At 40.2% G+C, this 27,804-nt stretch overlaps 1 protein-coding gene across 2 annotated transcripts in view; it reads right to left on the minus strand.

Moving 5' to 3' along the window:
• Positions 1-24,924, minus strand: part of pask (PAS domain containing serine/threonine kinase) — a 56,426-nt gene extending 31,502 nt beyond the window's left edge. The window contains exons 1-11 of one of the 2 annotated variants that reach the window (XM_080185321.1): positions 24,876-24,924; positions 20,820-21,076; positions 19,647-19,858; positions 17,734-17,904; positions 16,397-16,537; positions 14,833-14,967; positions 11,396-11,537; positions 8,332-8,519; positions 6,922-7,093; positions 4,862-4,954; positions 1,532-1,703 (exon numbers count right to left, since the gene is read on the minus strand). In XM_080185321.1, coding sequence (XP_080041447.1) covers positions 1,532-1,703; positions 4,862-4,954; positions 6,922-7,093; positions 8,332-8,519; positions 11,396-11,537; positions 14,833-14,967; positions 16,397-16,537; positions 17,734-17,904; positions 19,647-19,858; positions 20,820-21,036 — 1,643 coding nt within the window. In that variant the 5' untranslated portion in view covers positions 21,037-21,076; positions 24,876-24,924. The remainder of the gene's footprint in view (positions 1-1,531; positions 1,704-4,861; positions 4,955-6,921; positions 7,094-8,331; positions 8,520-11,395; positions 11,538-14,832; positions 14,968-16,396; positions 16,538-17,733; positions 17,905-19,646; positions 19,859-20,819; positions 21,077-24,875) is intronic. The other variant, XM_080185322.1, reaches the window with a different exon arrangement.
• Between the last annotated feature and the right edge of the window lie 2,880 nt (positions 24,925-27,804).

The raw sequence follows: 27,804 nt of genomic DNA on the forward strand, positions 1-27,804 counted from the left end.
CATTCATAGCCCAGGATTCTATATGCCTGATTCACAACTTTTGCAAGTTTTCTGCCACCTGCACATGTACTTAGTTCCTCTACTCCTCCACTCCCTTTAGAATTGTATGTACCCTTTATTTTGATATTGCATTTCCTCATCCTTGCTACCAAAATGAATCACTTCACATTTGTCCGTATTAATTCTCCACCACATGTCCACCCATTACACAAGCCTATGTCCTCTTGAAGTCCATCACACAGTTCACATTACTCCATGTTTTGTGTCATCTCCAAATTATCTTTTTCTCTGTACACCCAATATAAATATTAATATAAATGATGAAAATGAGGGCTCCCTGGGGATCCCAATTGATTCCTGAGGAACCTCAGTACATACCATCCTTCAGTCTGAAAAACAACCATTCATCACTACTCATTCTTTTCTGTCACTTTGTATTTTGGCTTCCACTTTCCCTTTCATCTGGAATTTAAACTTTGCTAACAAGCACATTATGTGGCACTTGATTAAATGCTTTTTGGAAGTACATGGATACTACATTAATTGCATTACCCTCCTCGACCCTTCCCATTGCCCCACGAAAAACTAAATTTGTCAAGCATGATCTACCCTTAAATCCCTGCAGGCTTTCCTTAATTAATCTACAATTATCCAAGAGACCATTACTTGTCCCAGATTACCACTTCTAAAAGCTTTCCCATGACTGAGGTGAAAATGACTAACCTGTAGTTGATGGATTTATCCTTGCATCCCCTATTTTGAATTAGGGTGTAAAGTTTTCAATTCTCCAATCCTCTTGCTCCACTCCTGGATGTTAAAGCATGTTTCAACACCAGTGTAGAGGGAATTTTGCTCTACTTGCAGCCCATATCATGTTGCTGGTACTGAGAGCCAAAGAGGAATCATAGAATAGAATCCCTGCAATGCAGAAGGAGGCCATTTGGCCCATTGAGTCTGCACCAACTCTATGCCAGAGCATCCTACCCAGACTGTATCCCTGTAGCCCCACATAGTTACACCACTAATCTCCCTAACCTACACATCCTGGGACACTAAGTGGGACTTAGCTTGATTAATCCACCTAACATCTTTAGACTGTGAGAGGGAATTGGAGCACCTGGAGGGATTCAACGCAGATAGAGGGAGAATGTGCAAACTCCACACAGACAGTCACCCAAGACCGGAATTGAATCTGGGTCCCTGGTACTGTGAGGCAGCGGTGCTAACCACTGTGCCACCCTGATGTTTGCACTGATATCAATTGCATGGGACAATTCTCAATTCACCCTTTCCGTTTAAATTCAGTCTACATAGCTTCAAAAATCGTCCATCAGATTTTCAGGGACAACTGCGGTTATTAAAAGACTCTGATGATACATCTCGCAGTGAATTACTCAAGACAAGGTAGTTCAACAGAATGTGACCAACAGTTTATCTTTCATAATTGAATGCATATATTATGCCAATTCTGGAAATAGCACCAGTATCTCTTACAATTCATGTTTTTCTTCACACGTTTGTGTCCATTTACCTGCTGGAAGGAGTAGAGGTGACTTTGGGAGATGACATCGTGGAAGGAAGGCTACTGTCAGCAAGTAGCCTTGAGCTGGTTCCAGTAAAAATTGGGACACTCGAACCTTTGCCACATCTTATTTTTTCCTGCTGTATAAGAGCTGCATCTCCAGCAAGCAATGGGCTTGGATCTAAATTAGAAAGTCATACACAGTAAGCACTTAAGTGATGATTCTGGGTTACTAGCACATACTGCTACACAAACAGCTAGTAAAGAGGTTGGCAAATAAATTGAGTTCTACTTCTAACAACTATACATGAACACTGAGAAGGCAAACTAAGGGACCACAAATATGAAGTATTTACTTCTTGATGTAGGCTTTCATGTTTCACGTTGAAGATATTTTTATTTACAGGGCAGTGCAATAATACATCCTCACAAATTCTTCAACTATACTGCAAATTCCCCAGTAGCACCCACCATTTACCAACAATGCTATCAGGAAGTTTGATCATAAAATAGCTTCCTGCTCCATTTTAATATCAAACCAGTGAAAGCAAAGCAATGTGGGAAATGACTCAGTTCAGTACTGACCATAACACCAGGTAATTAGAAAACTGGCGTGCTCCAAAGTGGTCAACTGTTTAACTGGCCAAAAAGGGATGCACAGAGCTGCACAAATAAGGTTAAAAAGGAGAACATCACTACCCATTTGCAAGATAGGCACTCATGGCATTACTCAACCCGAGAGTTTCTTTTTTCCTTAATTTTAGAATCAGTATTTATTTCTGTTGGTGAAGTATTAGAAATATGTACCTCAAAGAATAAAAGAAAATGTTGTCTTACAAAAAGCATTTATTTTGTCAACAAGACCATAAGAAATAGGAACAGGAGGAGGCTGTTCATTCCCTTGGGCCTGCTCAGCCATTCAATAGGATCATCCAACATTCATCATGGCTACTTTCCTGCCCTTTCTCAATAACCCTTGATTCCCTTACTATCAAAAATCTATCTCAACCTTAAACATACACAATGACTCTGCCCCACAGCTCTCTGTGGCAAGGAATTCCAAAGACTCTCATACCTGAGAAGAAAGTCCTCCTTGTCTCATTCTTAAATTGGCACCCCTTTATTGTAGCAATCTATGTAGGCAAAGATAAAAAGGAGTAATCTAATCCTAACAATGAAATTCTGAAATCTGCTATGGTAGGATGAAATACAAGGATTCCTGATCAATGTGTGATATCAAATGGCTGCCCAACTGTCAGTCAGAACTCCAGAGGGGAGAGTTATCAAAGACCAAGAAGTCTGAAATTTAGTGGTCATACACAAAAAAGTCTTTGATTTCTTTTTGCAAGGAATCATCCAATAACAAATCTCTGATGCTTCCTAGCTAAGCAAGTATCAAGGAAGATGTTATTCAAAGGCAAAATTCAAACTCATGACAATTGAAGCATTGATTGAATACAAAAGTTCATATATTCAGCAATTTGAATCAGATTTCAAGATGGTCCTCGACAAAAGTTAGCTGAAGAACAAGTTGCCAGAGACATTTATCCCTAGTCACTGACAAGGAAGGTCCTATATTACTTGGCTAGTCTCATCTAAAATAATTTATTTTTCAGGTTAGATCTCAAAAATAACCTAATTCCCTGATAGCATTGTTAGGAAATAACAAGTTTTGTTGGATAATGCCAATGAGAATGACTTTTCTGCACTGGGTAAGTGAGGAAATTAGGAGGATATGATTGCACTGCTCTGCAAACAAGAGGATTTCCAACAGAGAATAGGAGCACCTGACCTTACTTGGATTAGTGGAGGAAAAGAAAACAGCCAGGTTTTCTACTCCTGTTGGCCACCAACAAAATTGTTGGAAGAGCACTTGTACAAGCATTCAAAGACAAGAATATGCTTTGCTAAAATGCCTCCTTTGCATTAATAGTATACCAACACTCATCCTCAAGGTTCACATTTGGCCAAGATACCAGAAGGCAACCAGCATCCTCTTTATCATATCCCAGCTAGGAAGAAAAAGGAGTAAATTGATGGAAAAAGAAGTAAATTGATGGAAAAAGAAACAAAAAGGAAAAGAATATTTCCAAATTTTGTGCCTTGCAGATCATATTCCTCAACAGAAGATGAAACACAGGAGGGGATGAACTCAGGTAACTTGACTTCAGACTTAAATTGGACAAATGCAGGACATCTCATATAACAATTGATGAAGCACTCCGAAATGGCACCACTGACACCTTTTCCCCAAACTTTTACTTTACTTCTAAAGACAATCTAAATAGTCAACATAGGAGGAAAAAGCACAAGCAATAGCCTTCTCCTTTCAATGGCTAAACAAAAGATGGAAAACCTGACCCAATATCAGGTACGTATTCCACAATATGTGGATTGTGCACATGCACATTATTAACCTTCCTAGTTTGACTTTGAACAAAAGCTTGGCAGTTAACTGTTCCCTCGAATATTCTCCATGGTAATGCCTTTACCAATCAGTATCCAATTCCATCCAATGAGCACTCTCTTCTTCTGCAGTATAAAATTTTGTTCCCTTTACAATTGGTATTCTTGTGAACTGTTCTGATAAGTGCAAGGTAAAAAAGATTCAGCAATATTCCTCTTCTTTCAGAAATTAACAATTTATTTAGGAATCAACAAAGAAAGACTTGCATTTCTAGAGGGTTTTCTTTACCTCAGAACATCCCAAAACATTTTATGTTGAAGTATGATTGTAATGTCGGAAACTTGACGCTCAATTGACACACAGCAAGGTTCTACAAATGGCACCACAATAATGAGCAAATCATCTATTTTCAGAAAAGCTGGCTGCAGAATAAATATTCGCCAGGACATCAAGAGCTCCCTTCCCTTTCTTCGAATAGCGCTATGATCTTTCACATTCACCAAAAGCATCAGCTTAACCTCGCATCCAAAAGATGGCAGCTCCAACAGTGCAACACTCCCTCAATACCGTACTAGATTTTGTACTCAAATCTATGAAGGGGAATTTGAAACCACAACTTTCTTCCTCAAAAGGCAAAACTGAGCCACAGTTGGCAAATGTATATTGTACCTACAATCAACAGCTTTAATGTTGACCTTTTTTGGTGATAAAATGGAAATTATAAATCAGATCGAATTTTAACATTTTGCTAAAAATACAAGTATTGTATCAAATGTTAATTTAAGACAGAGCAAGGTCCTCAGGTTTCAGCCCAGAATATGAATACAGTAATCTGCAGTATAGCTCATTTTCCCCTCCAACACCTACATGCATTCAGGTTGTTCCTTTCACCTCCCCAAAACGCACCCCTAATCCCATTCATCATACTGTACCTTTTCTCATCGTAGAAGATACTATAGGGAATATGCTAGGTGCCTCGATGCCACTGCCCAGTGGGTTAAGGTTACCTGCACCATGTTGGTCATCTAAACACAAACACAACCCAGAGAAACAGGCCAAAAAGGAAGAAATACCACAAAGAGAAAAAGAGAATGTCAGTCAATAAGGGATAAAAGCATTTCTACTTGTAGTATAAGCCATAACAAATAGTCACCCATTGAAAACAATTTGAGCAGACAGGTCACTGAATATTGATGCCCATGCTCTCATTGTATTAAACAGGAGAAAAATTGCACCAGCATAAACAAGCCAAAAGCACCACCAATAGCATTTTTGTGATACAATCCAAAAAATCCAAAATATCACTTTTTTCTTCCTCACTTCCAAAGTCCACATATGAAAAAAGGGACAAAGGAATTTCTGACATAACAAAGTTCATACTAGACATGAACTGCATAGTTTTGTGTTGCTGAAATCATATCTGATCAAAGTCAAGTTCACACAGGCCAGAATCAAAGAATAGAACTCTTACCAGGCTTCAAAGAAAAAGGGTGGCACAGGTGTCTCACGGTGCCAGGACCCCTGGTTCAACACCAGCGTTGGGTCACTGCCTGTGTGGAGCTAGCATGTTCTCCCCATGTCTGTATGGGTTTCCTCCGGACGCTCTGGTTTCCTCCCACAGTCCAAAGATTTACGAGTTAAGTTAATTGGCCATGCTCAATTGCCCCTTAATGTCAGGAGGATTAACAGGATAAAAACATGGGGTTATGGGGTTAGGGCTTGGGCGGGATTGTTGATGGGCTAAATGGCCTCTTTCTGCACTGAAGGGATTCTATGATTCTATGAAAACCAGTTTAGCACCATCAAATATGGCAGCAACTTCTTAATTCAAATATGTTGCCCAAGCTTTTATTTCTTGAATATTACACCATACACTAATAAATGTAGACGGCTAATTCAGTCTCTTTTGTCTGATTTAATATTCTATCCAATTTTCACAGTGCTAGAATTTACCCATTAACACCGTAACCTTGCTATTAAAAATTAGCTGGGAGCTTCAAGCATGTTTATTATAATTTTACTAAGTTTTTTTTAAAAAATGCTTTTGCTGTTGTATTGCTTCTTCTAGGGTAAACCACTGTGGTGGAACTATGAGCTCAACAAAGTGTAATTGATGGACTGTCCTTGGAGTCTACTGGGCAATCTGAAGTTCAAATGACAACGTGGTTAAATTGAAAAGGTGAATCTAACAAATGTGATTACTTTTGGGCTGGCAACAGAAACGACCAGGATAGTTACCAGAATATTGCAAAAATGACATCTCATTCACACAAGCTCTTCACAAAAGGGAACCTTTCCCTACCCAGTCTGGCCTACATGTGATTCCAGTGTTATGCAGTATGGTTAACACTTAATGCTCTGTGGGCAGCTAAGATAGGCATTAAATAAATACTGCCACATCCCAACATAAAAAATCAACTTACAATTTCAAATCTGACTAGGAATCTGACTAGGAACCTCAGACTGTACTGGGCCAGTTCACTGTGGTTTACTTTTGTTCTCCTAACTGCAATACTGACAAAGATTTTACCCCTTTGCTGATGGCCATTCACATTGTGGTAACTGCAAGTCGTCAACTATGTTTTTCACAGTGCTCTTCTATGGAGCAAACAGGCCACTAACATGTCATTTTCAAAAAAAGTCAGAATCTTAGATTTGAAAATTTGAAAAACATGATAAAATCCCAAACACTAAATTAAGAAAAGACATTTGACTTATGAAATTATAAATCAGTGGGTTTAATTATAAAATTCATCGTAAAAGATTGGGCCTATATTTAATTATATTAACCTGTCTGGAATACAAGTGTTATTTTTATTAGTAGTTTTACAAAAATAAATTCAATTTAGATGGTTACTGCTGGTGTCTTCTTTCTTCCACATCTACTTTACAGTACAACTAACTACAGCAGCAAAGCAGGAAGAGGGTAGATGCTAGACGCTAGCGTTAACAGAAGGCAAGTGAAGAGTTTCTTTTGTGATGTTCAACATACCCTCCATATTGTCAGATAGCACAGAATAACTATGGCACTCTCTTTCACTCGCCTCACCATTGCGGCACACTTCTACCTCATCAGCACCATCATCCAGGGGTGGTAATGGAAGAAAACCATCATCAATCGGATCCATATAGTCATAGAAACCAGGAATTAGAAACGTAATATTCTAAAACGTAAAAATACTTCCATCACAGAATAATCCAAATGGTGAAATGAATTAAAATCAGATTCTTTACAAACTCACATACAAAACATACCTTGTGACTCATTTTTTCTGTTTGTTTTGACAAAAATGCTAACAATTTGGGTTAATTTCTCTGTTGCAAATAGCAGATAAAAATAAATTCAGGCAAGTCTTGTCTATTAATATTCAAAACATCCACTCTTAAAACAGAAAACGTCAAGGCAAAATAGGAGATTGTTAATTCCCCTGCAATTTGAATGGGAGCTCCAAAATAATTCTCTGATGACAACTCTAATTAATCCTGAGGATCCAGAGCAGTTCTGGAGGAAAAGGCATCTATTCAAAAGGAATGGGTTGCACTTCATCAGGAATGAGACCAGTTTCTTCACAGGAAGGTTTATTCGTATGATTTAAACTAAATTGGCAGGTAAATGGGCACTAGCATATGGAAGAAAAGAGGAATAAGATGCATAAAGTGAGAATGTTGGACAGTATTAGAGAAAGGAATACTTCCAAATTCAATTGGAGCGGTAAAGAACTATGAGAAATCTCCGGACATGTTTACAATGCATCCATGTAAAGGCACAAAGTGTAGTGAATAAGGTTGAGAAGGTAGAAGCACAAGTAATCCTGTCAGAATAATGATATGGCAACAGAAAATGTGGATGAAAACCATTGAGGATGAAGCTCTTAATCTGCGAGAATATGAAGTATTCAGAAAAGTAAAAGAAGGACATGTTGAGAAAGTGGTTAGCAAAGCATATCAGGCTTCATAAGTATATAGGAAATTATGCTCAACTTTGTAAACTATGGTTAGGCCACAACTAGAGTAGTGCAACTAGTTCTGGTCACCACACTTTAGGAAGGATGTGAGAGTCCTAGAGAAGGTTCAGGGAGATTTATCAGAATGGTTCCCAGGATGGAGGATTTTAGCAAAAAGATTTGATTCAAGAAGCTAAAGCAGTTGTTCTCCTTGCAGCAAATGAGATTATGTGCAAATGTGAAAGAAACATACAAGATTATGACAGATAGACTAGGTAAACAAGGAAAACTGTTCCCATTACATGATGGTACAAGGATAATGGGGACATTGATTTAAGGTTTTGGGCAAAAATGCAGGGTGAATGTGAGGAAGAACTTATTTAGCACAGAGCTCTAATGATCTGAAACTCAATCCAAGAGGGTCAAGGAAGCAGAGCAACTGCTTTTCACAATCTTACCTTGCCTAGCAACTCTCTGTTTTCATAGCCAAACAACATCAGAGCAAAATTATTATTCAAACTGTGGATTGCTCCATCTGGCAGGAGAGTGATTAGTCCACTGATGGTGGTGAAAACCCACACAATTCCTGAGAAAACCACCTTTGTGCCAGTGATTGCTTGATTCACATCACCTTCCTTAGATTCAGCTGGGGAAAGAAAATAAAGCAAATCTTTTACACAAAATCATTGTAGAAGAGTCAAAAAGTATTTGAACACCACACCACAGTATCAAAGCATCCAGTCTCTGGACAAAATCTATCAGCTTATTCAGTGGTGATTGTACGGCCGCACTGCCTGCTTTCTATTACTCGACACTAAGGAAATGCATTCTCCCTGATGTGACAGATGAAATTAACTGAATCTGGAATACTTTCATCCTGTTCCTGGGTAGGATACCAAAGGTAACCACAATTTGAACCTGAATTCACAATTTCATTCATAGAAGCCAGAGGATAGTTGTTTTGAGAACTTGCAAAGTTAACATTGCTGCAGTTGTTAGATCTCCTTAAATGCTGTGGTTAAAGAATATGTTGGCACAGAGTGGGCAATGATTACCGTGCATCCAACTCGTGCTTTCACTTACTGATAGTGGACATGCACATTCTGAGGAGGGAGGCGGGGTGTTGAAAAAGGTGTTTGTTGTCCTCCAGCAGGGGGGGGGGGGGGGGGGCGGGGTGTGTGTGTGTGTGTGTGTGTGTGTGTGTGTGTGTGTGTGTGCACGCGCGCGCGCGTGTTAGGGTTGAATAAAGCTATAGTCAGCAAGGGCTTAGGCAACAAGCCAAAGTATTTAGTCACAATAATGAGTTAAAGTGGAAAGGGGTCAATAGGGGTAAGAAATCAATGGGTATGGGGAAATGATGGAAAAAGAGGATTAACAAGAGCAGATGTGAAAAGGGAACTGCCATTGCTCAAAAATTGCATTTCCCCTTCACCTGCCACCAATTACCCCGCGAACCCCATTCCCCCCCAACCAAGAGAGCAAAGCACAGAATAGAAAACCAAGATGAGAAATATAAAGACACAAAAATCAGAAATCAGTAAGATACAGAGAGAGAAGCAGTGTTTTGATTTAGTAAATAAGGAGAAACTGTTTCCACTAGGAGGGTCAGTAATTAGAGGGCACAGATTATTGGTTAAAAAAAATCAAAGGAATTATTTTGTATTAACGCAGTGAGTTACAATTATCTAGAAGGCAGATAAGTTTGTGAAGAGACTATATTAGCTGAGTTAAGGAGAGTAAGGGGGTATAGCTAAAATAATTTGATAATGCTTCCAAAACATCAGCCAAATGGTTCCTCTCTGCGAAGCAAGATTCTATAATACTACTCTATGAAAAAGACCAAATGTACTCTTTGGCTTATAACAAGGTACTTCGGACTAACTGGGAAAAACAGCTTTAAAAATATGAAAATGAAGAATATAAAAGACCAGTGGATCTATTAATCCTTTCACATCATCATGGTGTGTGTAAGTTACACAATGAACCCCAGGCATCCCATCAAACCCTCCATCATCCACATTCACACAATTCCCTGGGAACAAGGTTAAAGAAAATTATTATAACACATCAAACTGAAAATCCTCAGCCTCAGCAGCTTCTTTTTAACCACATCAAGTCTTTGCTAATGCTCTCCACTCCCATATGGAATGGATAGCCTAACCTAGCAGCTCCCAAACTGGGATGTTTCCAGAAACAATCACAGAAAAAATGCAGTTGATTAGGAAGAACCAGCACAGATTTCTTAAGGGAAAATCGTGTTTAACTAACTTGCTGGAATCTTCTGACAAGGTTAACAGAAAGGGTTGATGAGGATAATGCTGTTGATGTGGTATACATGGACTTCTGAAAGGTATTTGATACAGTGCTACACAACAGAATTGGGAGAAGAATTATAGTTCATAGAATAAAAGGAACAGTAGGAATGTGGATACAGAATTGGCTGAGTAATAGGAAACAGCAAGTAATGGTTATTTTTCAAGTGTGCAGTGGACAAATTTCAAAATTTGTAGATGACAGAAATGATGATATATAGTAAACTGTAAGGAGGACTGTGTAGAACTTCAAAAGGACAAGTTGAAGTTAAAGCAGATGAAGTTAAAGATAGAGATGTGTGAGGTGCTTCGTTCTGACAGGAAGAATATGAAAAAACAATATAAAATAAGGGGTAAAATTCTAAAAGGGGTGCTGGAGCAGTGAGAATTGGGTACATATGTGCATAAATCATTAAATGTGGTTAGAAAGGTGGAGAGAGCAGTTAGAATATAGAGTATCCTAGGCTTTATTTATAGGGGCAGGGAGTTCGAGAGTATGGAGGTTACATTCAGCGTGTCCAAGACACCAATCAGACCTTAGCTCGAATACTATGTACAGTTCTGGGTAGCACACTTTAGCAAGAGAGTGAAGAGGTTTACAAGAATAGTTCCAGGGATGAGAAACGTCAGTTATGAAGATAGATTGGAGAAGTTGGTATAGTTCCCTTTGGAAAGGAGAAGGCTAAGAGGAGATTTGATAGATGTGTTCAAAATCATGAGGAGACTACACAGTAGATAAGAAGAAACTGTTCCTGCTTGTAAAAGGATCGAGAATGAGAGGGCACAAAAGAAACAAATGTGAGAGAAAATTCTTTTCTCTAGGTCTGGAGTGCACTGCCTGAAAGTCTGATGGAGATAGGCATTAAGGAAACCATTAGATGTTTATTTGAATGGAAACCATGTGCAGGGTTACAGGGATAAGGCAGGAGAATGATACTAAGTCATGATGATCATTTAAAGAGCCACAATGGGCTGAATGGCCTTCTTCTGCAACAATTCTGTAATTGTGTATGATCAGTTTGTGTATTTTTGACACAATTTTTACTTGAGCAACTTCAAAAATAAAACCAGGGTTTCCTTGTCCAACTTTTTTTTTAACAACAATCTCTATCGTAAGTCACACCAATTGAAGATTTTGCTTGTCATCTACTGAATTTCTATTTTCTCCTAGCAAAATTAAGGCTACATACAAGAAAGCTATATACTGTACCTAGATAACGGATATCTGGTGGCTGAAACTTATGATGAGCCTCAGTGCTCTGATTCTCCAGGGCTTTAATGCTGAGTTTGATGCTAAGAGGAAAAGTAGTACCGTCTTTTGCTCTGCCCGCTGCACGCTGGATTTTCAAGTTCTGAAAAAGAAGGCAAACCATAGAAAGGGGACAAAACTCTTAGCAAATTATGTATTTCTGAAACACCTTTTACCACCAATTCTCAACTGTTATTAAACAGTTGTTCTCTATTGTCCCGTTGCACCCCCAGTAAGCTTTTATAAAATATGAGTTGACCTTTCGCAGCCATGATAAAATTATAATTTTGTGTCTGAAATTTGGTTTGGTATTGATTTCATAACTGTCAAGATGCGTAAACACTTCTCACGCACTGAAAAAACACGACCTGGTTTATTTTGATATTATGTCAGAGTTTCACCTCAATCACATGTCAAAGGAGAGCAAGTCATTCAATTCATATACAGTCATCTTCTGTTGAACGCATTTAATTGTTTGGTTCAAAAATACTTCTGAGTTATTTTGGACTCTTGTTGTTTTCTAGAAAGTACTTTTCAACCCATTTAGTTTAGATCAGACACTCTGAGTGAGAACAAAAGATCAGGTAGGTTCCTTGGATACTGCGAAAAGGAAATGAATGAGCGTGCAAAAATACACAGCCCGGTGCAGTTGTGACCATTTTGTAATTTTTGAGAAAGCTTTAAGATTAATGACTACTTTAAAAAATCCAGAGAAAACAGATTTAAACCCAAAGTAAATTAGTTTAATAACATTGTTCAAAAATAAATTGAACAAATAATAAGATATGATGTTTTTTCTTGTACTTGCCTCTTTGGTAGCCTTCCTGTCTATGTTTCTTCATTGACCTTTCACTTCACTTTCTCTCCATGAATTTTGTATTTTTAAACTGGATATTTTCAAGTTCAGCGTCACCGAAGCATAGTAAACAAGCGAACCTGTGTGCCTACACCTACAATGTGTCTTCACTTTACTTAGGTAAATGAACTAAGTCCAGAGATCATCGGAATGCGATTAGGTTATTCAGGCTCTCATGTCTGTTCACCATCAATTAGGGTGGCATGGTGGCATTTAGCAACATTGTGGCACAGTAGTTAACACTGCTGTCTCACAACACCAGGAACCTGGATCTGATTCCTGGCTTGGGTCGCTGTCTGTGTGGAGTCTTGTGGGTTTTCCCCAGGTGCTCTTGTTTCCTCCCACAGTCTGAAGGATGTGCTGGTTAGATGAATTCGCCATGCTAAATTCTCCCTCAGTATACCCAAACAGGTGCCAGAGTGTGGCAACTAAGGGATTTTCAGAGTAACTTCATTGCAATGTTAAGGTAGGCCTACTTGTGACATTAACGAATAAACTTTAAACTTAGAGTTTAAATTCCAGCATTTTTCAGGTAAAGGCCAACATTCATTGTCTTTTCAATCATTTTTGGACCTATTCCATTAGCTATCAGGGATCTATGGACTTAGGAACCGTAAATGAACGGAGATTTATGGGTCTATCTTCTTGTTACTGAAAAAATATCTTTCTTGGGTCCAAAGGACCTCACATTTACCCACATGAACTCTGTCCACCACAGTTTTATCCAATCATTTAATCTATATATGTCCCTTTGTAACTTTGCCTCCCATTTCATTGTGCCAACTAATGCTGTTGCCAGAAATTTAGACACAAAGTTCTCTACCTTGTCATCCGAGTAATTTACAAATTCTGGAGTTACTATTAGTCACAGTTGTCAATCTAAGTTTACAGCTATTAGCCATACTCTTTACCTCCTCTTAATTAATTCCATACGTTACTTTAAATTCTGTATGCTCATTTTATAGTTGACAATCTCATGTGAAATTTGTTGAATGCCTTCTGAACATCCATGTAAATAATCAAGCTGAGAACCGACAGCATTCTACTCTAATTTAATAGATACACATGTTCTCATGTGAGTTTGACTTTATAAAGTGATAAGATGAACAAGCTCATCAGGCTGTGGCTTAGGTTGTAAAGTACTAGTCAAATCCATAGAAACATGAGATATAGGAGCAGGAGTCAGCCATTTTGCCCCTGAAGACTGCTCCACTATTCAACCAGATCATGGCTGACTTTTAACTTCTTTGCCATTTTTCCTCATCATGCCCATATTTCTTGATATCTTTAATATCTAGATTTACGTATATATTAACAACACTGAATTTAAGTTGCACAATTGTAGTTACAGTCATGCCTATTGTCCTTGGAAAACTGAAAAAAATCCATTCCGCTGTGCCAGTGCAAAATTGGTCTTGGAACATGGTTCCATATGTCTGCTATGGCTTTTCAGAACTACAACCTAGAGCTGGATTGCACACGTCCCTGTGGAGTGTGTATGCACATGTGGCGGTGAGTGGGTGCATGCGGCAGCAAGTGGGCAGGTGCTCACCTCACCATCTTTCAACCCATGCCCAAACTCACCTTGTAACATGGTGGGAGGGAAGATTCCAAAATCAGGAGCTTGCTTGCCATATTTATATAAATAATCAAGAATCAATTGAGCCCATTAATAAGGCAGCAGACTTCAATAAAAAGCTGCCCACGCCATAATATAGTTAGCATGGGCAGTCAGGCAGGACATTTTGTTAGAAAGATTTTAAAAGAGTGGGAAGAAAGAAGGGTTACTATCTTCAGGGGATCAGTGTGTATAATGCCCTCCCCCCTCACAAGCTGATTACGCCCTCCTTCCCCTATACCCAGGACTTACTTTACTCCACAATCCATTGGGCCTTCCTCTTGAGATTGGTTGCCACCCTGGCAATGCATACTAATGCCAGCTGGGCACTCTCAGGATTGTTGGAGCATCAGATTGGCCCAAAGCTCCAAGGGTGGGACTTCCTCCCCAGTGAGGTGCTAAAGACCCACTGTTAGGCAATTTAGCTTGCTCACAGCACATTTTGGCTGTGGAGCGGGCTCACAAGGAGTGAGTGGGCTGCTAAAATGGGGAGAGAGGGAAGAAGCCAATTGCGCATTTCCCCTCTACCATTCCATAATATGCAGCCCCTCATCCCTCATGTAGCCTATCCAATGTCTCCTTCAGAAGAACTGCTGACTGGAAGAAAGTCAGCCACAGACAAACCATTCAAAATCCTTTCAAGATTCACTGTAATAAACTGAACCACATTCAGAACCTTAAGAAGTTGTCTGACGGTAGAAACAATCAGCAGCATTCCAAAACATCAACCTGCTGCTCTGTACCTAACTGAGATAAGAGTCTAACGGCATGTCGATAAAACAAATGTCAGGAAATGCATTTTAACATCTTCAAAATAAACTTTTACTTAACAAAACTAATATGTATTCCCCGTAGCTTAAAGAACTTGCTAACTGCCCTCCATCTTTCCAGTGTTATTTTAGAACATTCACATTCAGTTCAAACCTTTGGTATCTTCATGTGAGGGGAAGGTATCTTTATTGAAGGAATAATATCAGTTATTGAAAAGCCTGTGACTTCATCTGCTGCTGTGTATCCATGGAGATAGGCAAATGATGCATCACAGGATACAATTCTTCCCTAAAGAAAGAAACAATAATTTTTAATGCAAAATAATCAAAACATAAATGGAGCTAGAGTACACAGGGTAGATAGATTTATGATATTTTCCAGCCATTCAAGGCAATACTATGTATTGAGATCCAAAAATCATGTTTTTCATATATTCAGCGTATTTTCAGCTATAACATACTATGCTCTCATTAGTAGTCAGCCCCAATTATCACCACATAAATGCATGGTTTACTGTATTGTATAACTGGGTGCAAGGGATCAATATGAGATACAGGTTGTGTTGTGAAGATAGGTAGGAATTAAAGGTACACCCACTTTTTGCATCAGATGCTAATGACATTTCAAAATGGCAACTACTCATATCCCGCATCAGCAGTTAGGTAGGCAACAAATTTACTTATCGCAAATGAGTGCAGAAGACACTGGAAAAACTCTGACGAAAGGTCTATGACTCAAAATGTTAACTCTGTTTCTATCCTGATAGATGTTGGCAGACCTGCTGAGTTTTTCCAGCATCCTCTGTTCTTGTTTCATCTCCACATCTTGTTTCAGATCCCAGCATCCACAGTATTTTGTTTATTTTATTGTACATAGCAATGTCCCATAAACAGTAAATGAGAAGAATAATCATTTAATATGATTCTGATGATGGTGGTTCAGGAAGGAATGTTGACCAGGACACTTAAGAGAACTCTCTGCTGTTCATCAAATAATACTGTGGGATATTCGGCTGAACAGCTGAGATAAAGAGCATCCAGGAGCTTCAGCAAAGACTGTGAAATAGAGATTAAGTATTCAGCTGTATTTCACAAGTTCAAAAGTTAATCTTGCATCTCCCACTTGAGTACACCATAGCCTGAAAACAACAATTTTTTTTTATACCAACATACCTTCATCAGTTTCCTGTTTGTTCTAGGTCAAAAACGCTATCAAACTACAAAGCTTTGCTGTGTAAAGACATAGTATATAGTTCAAAAGTTCAACTTGTTGAATCCAGTTGAGCAAGACGTTGATTCTAAAATTCTCATCTTAATTTTGAATTCCCTCCATGATCTCATTTTTCCCCATCTCCATTAGGTCCTCCAGCCACACAATTTTCCAAGATATATGCATTACTTCAATTGCCAGATCTTGCACATCCTGATTTTAAATGCTCCACCATTGTGGTCATGCCTTAAACTACCAAAACATTAAGTTCTGGAATTCCCTCCTTAAACCTCCCAGTCTCTTCAACTCCATTTCCTCCTTAAACCTATTCCTTAAAATCTACCTCTTGGACCAAGTGTTTGGCCACTACCTCAATATGTGACTAGTCAAATTTTGTTTTATAATTGTCTTGAGGTACCTTGATTTTTTACTATTTTAAAAGATGCAAAATAAATGCAAGTTGTTAAATTAGTCTTGTGGCACATTACTGCTATATATTTGAACTCACGCTGCCTGTGAATGTGACAGAGGCAGTAAGGCGCTCTACAGGTTCCATCACCACAATACAGCACTGCCTGTCTTCATCAGTCATGCACTTCATCCAGACTGACACGGGAATCTCCACACCACCACTGCTAATAATATCAATCTGGAAATAAGAACACAAACCATGATGGAAAAGTTATAAATATTACTGGAATGTACTGTGAAATCATGATGAATCAAACTCAGGTGACAAAATTCTGGTTATGTCGAATTTATCAACCATTCTAGCCAGCAGAACAGCAAATCACATAGAATGATGCCAGTTATAAGTCAAAATTCTGCAGTGAGAACTATGGATTGGCCAAACTTGTCTAAAGCTTGTCATACAACTGTGCCAACCAACCAGTGCAGAGTTAGACTGTATGCCCGCCCATTTTCCTGGCCAAAGCTGTAGAGATGCAGCAGGGCTTTGCACTGCAGCTCAAAAACACCAAAAACATGCTTGACCACATTGGACAACATGGTGCACCATACCACATACATCCAAGACAGCACACTAATCAGAAAAAGACTGCAGAGTTTTTCTGGAATTAACTGCGACATTTTCCAACGCAAAGCACCAGCCTTTTAGAAGATCAAGCCATCGTAAGGTGTGAACAAATTGAATAAAGAATTTTTTGTACAATTACTGCTTTACTGTGTATTAATTTGACAATTGAATCTGCTGTTTTTGATATGGACTGCATTTGTAGGCATAATGGGTTACATAGAAATACATTCATCCAGAAATTGGGCTTCCTCAATTACCACAAGGCTCTGTTTAAACAATTTTTGGGCAGATCCCCTACTAATCAGGATTTTACTGTAGTTTATCTAAATGTTGACATAAACCTTTAATGTACTAAATTACTGTTTGAATTCATCTTTTGAGTTGGGGAGGATATATAGAAATAGGTATTCCCCCCTCTTTGATTCTGGATCTCTTCAAACTATACAACAGGAAGTGAGAGCTTGGTAACTACCATTCCAAAATCAACTATTAGATGTGCAACATAAATTCAGAATGATACTCACTTTCCCCATCCCACCTTTTGCAAGAGCAAGGCCTGGTAATGTTAACCTCCCTCCCTTAGTACACATTTAATGCACATTCTACTGCTCCCAGTGTAGCCCTTAGGACTTTTAGCTCCTAAGTACGTGGAAGGCTCCATCCAAATAATATTTCCTGCATTTGTAAAAACTAGTTCATATCAAATTTAGTCAACAATGGTCCATTGACAGGGAAATAACTCATTACCGTGAGCACCACAATAGAAACATGGGAAGGCACCCACTGAATGTGCTAATTTGATCACATACCACTTTTCCAGAAATGGTCATAACTTGTCCATCAACTTCCGGATGTTCTTCGTACAGCACCTCTTCTAACACATGACTGGGCTTTGATATAAGCAAAGACAACTTCTGACCAATGAGCTCTTTGCTACTGTAGCAAAGCAGCTTACAAGCCATGTCATTGGCCACTAATATCTGTTGGAGTATACAGAAAGAGTAATTGGCCATTAGAATAACTAGCTGTGCAAGCTAGAAAATCACTAATGTCTCACTAAGAATTCACAACAACATGGGAAACAGAGATAGGTGAGCCCAGGTGACAAGATTCTTTGCTTTTATCCTCAGGTGATTATTTTAACAGATCAATATAAGGGGAATTGAAGGGGTGGGATACACAGAGGGGAAGAAATAGGGTTTTGCACATTCATCCAAAGATGAACTCTTCCTGCCGTGATAGTTAAAAAAGGAATTAGGTCTGAGGTTACCAATAGGACACATGAACATCATTTGCAGGGGTAAGTGAATTTTAACAGTACTTTAGGGGAAGTGCTATTTACTCAGGCGTGGCGCTGCAGCAAATATCCCCAGCTCAGTCTACGCAACAGTAAGAATCTTTTATAATTTCATTCTTTTATAGGAATTGGACTTCACCAACAAGGACATTTGTTGCCCATCGCTTGCTCTTTAATGAAATAGCTTGCTCAGCCATTTCAAAGCACACCTAAGAGTCAACTATAGCAATGTGGGACTGGAGTCACATACAGACCAGCAGATTTCCTTACTTAAAGAACACATTAGTGAACCGCTTGTACTCGTTAGAGTTTAGAAGAATGAGGGGAGATCTCATTGAGACGTATAAGATGATGAATGGGATGGATAGGATAGAGGTGGAGAGACTCTTCCCGCTCAAAAAAGACAGTAGGACTAGGGGGCACAGCCTCAAGATAAAGGGGGGGTGGTTTAGAACGGAGTTGAGGAGGAACTTCTTCACTCAAAGGGTGGTGAATATCTGGAATTCTCTGCCCGTTGAAGTGGTGGAGGCTGCCTCGCTAAATATTTTTAAGAAGCGGGTTGATGGGTTTTTGATAAGAGAGGGGATTAAGGGTTATGGGGAGAGGGCGGGAAAGTGGAACTGAGCCACGACAGATCAGCCATGATCTTATTGAATGGCGGGGCAGGCTCGAAGGGCCAGATGGCCTACTCCTGCTCCTATTTCTTATGTTCTTATGTTCAGATGGGATTTTACAACAATGATAATTTCATGGCCACCATTCCAGACACCAGTTGTCAATTTCAAATTTTCTTTCAAAATCTATTGAATTTAAATTCCATCAGCTGCTGTGCTGGGATTTGAACCATGTGCCCAGGGCATCAGCCAGGACTTTTGATTTACCACCATGCCACCATTCCTATTTGTCAAGAGTATAAATGAAAGATTTAAATCAATACGGCCACAATATACTATGTTGCACAGACAGGCTTAGCCCAATATGGTAGGCCAACTGCAAATTTGCAGTTTTGGGTATTTGCTACAAATAATTTGAAAATGTACTACTAAACAAAATATTGTGATGGAGCATAAGGGAAATCCAACCGTTAAACACACAAAGGTGCAGTACTATTTTCCATTTATTTTATGTATAAACTGGCCAAGAGTACCAAAGCATTCAGATTCTCAGCTATACAAAACCATCCTGCCTCAGTATATGCATTTGTACAAAAAGGTCCAATAGGACTAGGTAAATATTAGGGTCCCTTTCAGGGTTTCATTCTTTCAAAAGAATGTCCACAAGATTGCATACAATTAATTTTCTTCAAGTTCACGGCAGCTCTATTTCTTCCCTTCCCTCACTCCACATTTTCTTAGCTGGTGTGAGCTAGATTGTATATGCTGAAGCTACACTGAAAGGGCTAACAGATCTGACTTCATAGTGTACCTCTGTTGTCAGGCCATCTATTGTAAGGATGGCTTTGTTAGGGTTACGCACTGCAGCAGGGAGAGTAGAACTGCCATCACCCCCTAGAAGATTCCAAAAGTTGCTCGATATGTTAGAGGCTGACCCAGGGCCAGAGAGAGACGCACTGAGATCTGTCAAGAGAAGGTTTCGAGAGGCCACAGAGGAATAACTGTAGGAGTTCAGAGATTCACCTGTCAGAAGTAAGCAAGAATAATTGGTAAGGTCATGTCAAATCTGGCCATTTTCTGTCTTCATATTTTCTAATTTTTGCCTCCCCAAATCACGAGCAATTCTAAGGAGAGACGAATCAAGTTCTCAGGTAGGGCACTCTTTACCATGCAAGCAACCAGTATATAAAGATTACAAACATTAAGGGTACCTCCACATTCATTCACGCGTTAGTCTAAGGTTCATGAACCTTATGCCTTTTCCTCAAAGCCAGAACACATACATGGCAAGGGAGATCATCCATGTTACAAGATAATAGGAGACACAAGTTACAGGGGATGGAGGTGAGTTATATCATTTGAGAAGTGAGAATTGGAAAACGAGTTCTTTCAGTATAGCTAGAGGTCATACCTAACTATACATAGTATTTCTTTGTCTAGTTCTCTAGTACAGTCAAGGAGTTTGAAATAATGGAAATGGTACTGAACTGTGTAAAGGGGGTAGTACTGTGAACGGGATTAATGCAAGAGGAATGGTAACAATTAGGATTACAGACAGGAAGTATCTGGAATACTACAGTTATAGTGTTTTAATAGGAGTAAGGGGCAACATACAGATTTGTCAGCACCGATTTATTAATTAAAAGCTCAGCACAGTAAGTATGTATAAAATCGTTAAATGCTAAACGCACTGACTTCTGAAGTGAAATAGCAAAACCATCAGACTCTGGGTTATAGAAAAAAAATCTTACAAATCTAAATATACTATCAAACCTTACATTGTGTAGTCTGAAATTGAATTCTAATAAATTACCTGATTTACAGACAAACAACACTGTACAGTGCTTGAGTAGAATGTGATGCCGTGTATATTCATTAACTGATAAATCTGCATTTCAATTATTTCCAGTTTGTTGCAAATTGCAATTAAATATATATGTTCCTAAAGAGATCTTCCAAAGCACAATATACAAGAAAAACCCACCTGTAAAAGACTCCAGGTTCCAATAAGTGCCTGGAGCTACCTTCCGGAATGTAGGCTTTGCTATCCGGGGAAATGTTTTGCTGAGGTCAAATGAATCATTTAACTTCTTTTCAAGGCCAAACAGACCTGCCCTTGTCCTCTTGCCGTTCCCCAAACTGTCACATGGAGATAAAGCTCTGTACCTGCTATCCAAGGAGCCCAGAAGTTGTGACTCCATCTTTAGCACTGGCACTTTACAAAGCTATGTAATCATTCACCTAAAGTACAAATAAAGGGCAATCAGAACAAGTAATAGGAATACAGCACCATACGCAACATTTTGGGCATTATTTTAAATCAGCTAAACAAAATATTTAGCTGATAGTGAAAGAGTAAAGGAAAGAAATGTGATTTTTCCCACTTATAAAAAAAATTGCTAATGTATTTCCTTTAAAAAAAAGAAATGTGGTAAAATGTTAGTAAAACTACAAGAGCCAAACAGAACTAAACAAATCCTTCAGATCAAGTATCTACATACGCCCTGATGGAAAATTATTTTTCCAACCATTGGCAAGAAACTTTCAGAGGTGAGGCACCAACAAATGTAGAACTTGTCCTCTGACACATCTTGTAACAAATGTTAATTAGGCACCATCAAAACATTAAAAAATGTATACAACTAACTGCAGATTATGATAACTTTGGACAGCAATATGCCCTGAAATAATTCAGCTCTGTTGTAGCAACAGTAAAGGATTAACTTTAGGAAAGGAAGCGGAATGACAGCAGACCAGCCACGTGAGGAATAATTTAACCTGTTAGTGTGCATCTCTTAAAAGTGAAAATAAAACCAGCTTTTAATATTCAATGGAGCCTTGATCTGTCTCACTATTAATAAACTTTCCACCATTCCTTACAGTTAACACTTCAGACCATTTCCCATTGCTTTTATTCCTCTTCCTAAAATTTCACTGTTGGCAACAATTCAACTTTAAAGTCATTCTTTCCTTTTACCTTCTGTGCATTCCATAACAAAAAAAAGCTCCCAGCCACAGACGGCCTTGTGTCAGGAAGATCACAGCATTAAGCCACAGGTAGGTTCAAATAGATGAGAAAGCAAAATCCTGACTCCATTTGTTCTCAATGTTCTAACATACAGAACTTAATTAGAAGCACTGCTACCATTGCCCCAAGACAGTCAACTCATCACAGAATAGTGGTTAAATTGGGGACAACCCGGTCTCTAGGTCTCAATATCACAAAAGTTTTATTATAAACTGAACTGTTGATGGAATTAAGACCAATTAAAATAGGTGTTGAAAGTTTACAGGATATAATGTAAAAGGCAAAATACTAGGTCAACAGCTGTTTTAACTGGGATTCTGTTAATGAAAGGTATTAGAGGATATGGGCTAATGGCAGGTGTATGGAGTTAGATTTTTAAAAGCTAATTCATGTGCTGTGGGCATCGCTTGCTAGACCAGCATTTATTGCCACTCCCTAGCTGCCCTCAAGAAGGTGGTGGTAAGCTACCTCCTTGAGCCGCTGCAGTCCCTGAGATGTACTCACACCCATTTGGGGGGGAGGGGGGCGCAGAGACCCCAGCAACAATGAAGGAACAATAATATATTCCCAAGTTAGGATGGTGAGTGATTTGGAAGGGAATTTGCAGGTGGTGTTCTTCTCAGGTATCTGCTGCCCTTGTCCTTTTAGATGGTAACAGGTGTTGGCTTTTGGAAGTGCTGCCTGAAGGGCCTTGGTGAGATCCTGCAGTGCATTTTGTACATGGTGAACACTGCTGCCATGTTCATTGGTGGTGGAGGGAGTGAATGTTTGTGGAAGGGTTGCCAATCAAACAGGCTGGATGGTGTCGAGCTTCTTCAGTGTTGTTGGATCAGCACTCATACAGGCAAGTGGAGAGTATTCCATCACACTCCTGACTTGTGCCTTGTAGATTGTGGACATGCTTTGGTGAGTCAGTGAGCCGAGTTACTCTCTGTAGGATTCCTAGCCTCTCACCTGATCTTGTAGCCACAGTATTTATATGGCTAGTCCAGTTCAGTTTTTGGTCAACGGTGACCCAGTTGATAGTGGGGGATTCAGCAACGGTAGTGGTCTTGACTGTCATGGGTGATGCTTAGATTCTTTCTTGTTGGAGATGATCATTGCCTGGCACTTGTGTGGCACAAATGTTACCTGCCACTTATTAGCCCAAGCCTGGATATTTTCCAGGTCTTGCTGCATTTGGAGATGGACTCCTAATTGAGTTGTTGCAAATGAAGAATGCAGGAGGACATGCCAGGAGCAACAGTAGGCATAGCATAAAATAAGATGTTAACCTGGTGAAACTACAACACAGGACTACTTGTGTGCCAAGCAGCAAGTAATAGACAGTAGTTTCACAGCCAAAGCTCTGCAATCTTCCTGCATCCAGCCGTGAATGGTGGTGGACAATTAACTCACTGGAGAAGGGGCTCTACAAATATCCTTGATGGGGAAGCCCAGCTCATCAATGCAAAAGATAAACCTGCAACAATCTTCAGCCAGAAATGCCAAGTGGATGATCTCTCTCGACCTCCTCTGATGTCCCCACCATCACAGGTATCAGTCAAGGCAATTCAATTGGTGATAATGGTAGAGTGGGGGAATCTGCAAGACCACATGGTTACAGATTGCAATTGAATATAATTTTGTTGCTTCAGATGACCCACAGCATCTCATGGATGCCCAGTCTTGAGTTGCTAGATCTGTTCAAAATCTATCCCATTTAGCACAGTGGTGCTGCCATACGACTCATAGGGTATCATCAATGTAAAGATGAGACTTTGTCTCCACAAAGATTGTGGGGTAGTTACCCCTACCATTACTGTCACGGACAGATGCAAATGCAGCATGCTGATGAGGATGATGTCGCGGTTTTTCTTCTTGTTGGTTCCCGTACCACCTGCCACAGACCCAGTCTGGCAGTTATGTTCTTTAGGTCGCAGTCAGCTCGGTCAGCAGTGGTACTACCAAACATTCTTAGTGATGGATATTGAAGTACCCTACTGAAAGTACATTCTGTACCCTTGCCATCCTCAGTGCTTCCTCCAGGTGGTGTTTAACAAGGCTGAGAGGGGCTGGTAAATGATAATTAGTAGGAGGATTCCACGCCCACCTGGTGTCATAAGACTTCATAGAATCACTACAGTGCAGAAGGTGGCCATTTGGTAATCTCACCCAGGCCCTATTCCCACAACCACATGTATTTACCCTGCTAATCTCACTGGCACTAGGGTCAATTTAATATGGCCAATGAATCTAACCTGCACATCTTTGGACTGTGGGAGGAAACCGGAGCACCTGGAGGATATTTAGGGAAGGATGGCAGGTTTCCTTCCCTTGAACCAGGTGTGTTTTTAGGACAAACAACATTGGGTTTATTAGGCTTTTGATTCCAGATTTTTAAAAATTTGAATTTTACCATAAACCAAGGAATTTGAATCCAGGTCCCAGAGCATTACCCTGGTTTTCTGGATTACTAGTCCAGCAACAATACCACTGTGCCACTACTGCATCAGATCACAGATATTTCACTGAATGACAGAAAGTATTGAGCAGCTACATTGTTGCTACATTCCAGGGGCTGCAATAACTGTCCCAACAGGTATTTGATAAACTCAGTCAAGCCAAGGTGTCATTAGCACTCCGCCACTTCTGTTGACAGCTTAAAATGGTCAGTGAGCAGACTTCTAGTTAAACAACTAAGGGTAAAAACTTCCAGATCCTTGCCACAACAGTGGAGCAATGTTATGGCACTGGAGCAATGTTCCGAGTTCATTACCTTGCCACACAATCATGACAGAGACAGCTAATGTCAGGATCCACTCAATTCTTTATCACAAGCTGTAGGCAAAGGAACGATCAATTATTGGCTAACCTCCACCCCACAACTCAGCATCACCATGAATATAGAACCATGTTAGGAGGCCAGGTCGATCCGGTCCCGCTCCTTTCCGGCTGGAGTTGAGCTGGTCTGCAGTGTGAAGCCTCTATGGCTGCTGTTTAAGATATGTATCCCCCTCCCTGCCGGCCTACCTGGGCCCCACTGCCGTTACTCTCCCCTCCGGGCCGCCATGTTCTCCAGCTCAGGCCCGCGCTTCGCCGCCAAATTCCATCTCAAACCATTGGCGCCGCGGCCTGACTGACAGCCGAACTAGCCAATCACAGGCCGGGCCTTCGGCCCGCGTCGCCGTTAGCCAATGGGGAGCGCTTGGAGGTGGGGCTGAGCGGTGTCCTTGGAGACGGTCGCGCGGTGCTTGTAACCATGGAAATAAGGTCAAAGTTAACTTGTGCTTTAAGTCTTTGAATATGTATGATCCCAGCCTCCCCTGATTTAGCAAACACTCTGATCCATCTTCCCAAGGTGGGTGGTCTCTCCAAATTCAATTCCATCTACCACTCACTTAATATATCAGTATCTTCAGCAACTTGCTGCTCCCCTCTCAGTTATAATACGTATGGAGTCATAGAATCTACAGTGCAGAAGGAGGCCATTTGGCCCATTGAGACTGCGTCAACACCAGTCTCACCCAGATCCTGTCTTATCCCTGTAACTCCACATATTTACCCTCCTAATCCCCCTATCATTAAGGGACAATTTAACATGGCCAATCAATCTAGCTCACACATATTTGGACTGTGGGAGGAAAGCACAGCACCTGGAGGAAACCCACGCAGACACGTGGGGAATGTTCAAACCTCACACAGACATCACCCTATGCTGGAATTGAACCCGGCTCTCTGGCGCTGTGAGGCAGCAGTGACACCAAGTCAACAAACTTTATTATGAGGTTCTTCATTCTGAGTCATTTATAAATATAGTAAAAGACTGAGGACATAGTATAGCCCCGTGATGGCAGGAGATGGGGAAGGAGAGAAACAGCTATGAGAAGCGAGGCTGTGGTTGTTTTCTTTTGAGTAGAGAAGGCTAAAGGGATATCTGATTGAGGTGCCTGCATTTATGAGGGACATACGATGTGAGGAAAAATCATTTCCCCTTTGTAGAGGGGTCAATAACCAGGGAGCATAGATTTTATACCTACCAAGTCATAGAACTATCTGTAACTCCCAATCCCATTAGATCCCATATACTCATCCAGAAGTCTTTTAAAAGACCCCAGCGAGTTCGCTTCTACCACCACCGACGGCAGCCGATTCCACTCACTCACTCATCATTTCCTGATTACTTTTTTCTTAACTTTTGCCAATTTTCTCCCCTCTCAGATTGATGGCATTAGGCAAATTTTAATCTTTGGACCAACTAGGTCAAGAACCCAAGACTTCGGGAATGGCTTTTTCCGCGGCTGTTTAACTGACCCAGGCCATTAGCATCATTTTTCCATGCTGCTCAAAGTTGGTGGTGTGTGAAGACCCATACCTGCCAGTTGAAATCTTGGTATTTAATGAGACCCAGCAATGGACAGAATGGAAGCATTCTTTACCTTCAAGCGTCCTTCAAGGGTAGCCCCTGTCTCAAAGGGAGCTATGATTGAATCTGTTTGGATGTTCATGATGGCACAGTGGGTAGCACTGCTGCCTCACAGCACCAGGGTCCCGGGTTCGATTCCAGTCTTGGGTCACTCTTTATGCAGAGTCTGCACGTTGTCCCTGTGTTTGCATTGGTTTCCTCCGGGTTCTCTGGTTTTCATGTTGGTTAGGTGCATTGGCCATGCTAAATTCTCCTTCAGTGTATCCAAACAGGTGCCCAAGTGCGGCAATTAGGGGATTTTCATAGTAACTTCATTGCAGTGTTGATATAAGCCTAAGTGTGACAATAATAAATAATTAATTAAAATATCTGTGACAGGTTTGATTAACAGAGAATGAAGGCATTATTGCCAGCCTCCTGAATATCTTACATAGTCAGGTTTAATCTTTTGATAGTTACACACCAGTTGAGCATTGATAGAGTGGCAGTTTTTTTGATTGATTGATACTGCCATTTTACCTGAGGGTGTCTTAATGGCCACATATGTGCTGTTCATTAAACCTTGCATCTGTGAGAATACAGCCACTGCAGCAAATCCACATGTTCTCCCATTGTGAATGTGGCATTGGTCCTGAAAGATGAACATCTAGGCAGCAGATGGTGAAATCCTGTAGATTTCACTAGCTAATCTCCTGAGGAGCCCAGAGTTGAAGAAATTGAGGGCTCTGGTGATTTGCTTCATGATTGGCAAGCATCTGGCCCTCTTGAAATGAGGGCTTGTTTCAGGAGTCTGAAGATGTCTTCAACCACCTGCCAAGAAAGTTTGAGTCTCATGAACCACTGATGCTTAGTATTGTCCAGGAAACTCATTCCCTGACTCAAGCATCATGCTGAATCATTGCCTACTGGAAGCTGGAGCTCCGTGTTCATCCCCTCTGACCTGCAGAGTGACAGGTAGCTGATGAGAAGACTGCTGCTGCTCCTGCAGCTGTTTCTATTCTTGTCCCTCATCAGAAGTCCAATGTAGAGCTGCACAAGTGGCTCATGTGATGCTGAGCAGAGGGAAATCTGTGAAGTGCGGTCAAAATTGAAAGAATCCAAGGTACAGCAGATATGGTCCCCCAAATCGCATGTCATCTCAAAAGCAGTGAAAATGTACTCTTGGAACATGTCCTGTCAGCAAAAAAGTGTTTTTTCTTTCATGCAACATGGGTAAAGATAGCATTTGTTGCCCATCCTTCATTTCCCTTGAGTGGCCTACTTGGTCATTTCTGGGGGCGGTTAAGAACCAACCACATTGTGCAGGTTTGGAGCCATATCTAGGCCAGACTAGACTGAATGGTAGACTTTCTTCCCTAAAGAACATTAGTGAATCAGATTTTTTTTACATCAATAGATGATAGTTTCACACTCATTATTACTGAGGCCATCTACATAATTCCTTTGGTTTGATTTGACTTGATTTATTATTGTCACATATTGGTATACAGTGAAAAAAATAGTTTCTTGCATACTACACAGACAAAGTATACTGTA

Source organism: Carcharhinus amblyrhynchos, chromosome 3 (genome assembly GCF_965287045.1).
Source record: "Carcharhinus amblyrhynchos chromosome 3, sCarAmb.v2.hapA, whole genome shotgun sequence".
Classification (NCBI taxonomy): Eukaryota; Metazoa; Chordata; class Chondrichthyes; order Carcharhiniformes; family Carcharhinidae; genus Carcharhinus; species Carcharhinus amblyrhynchos.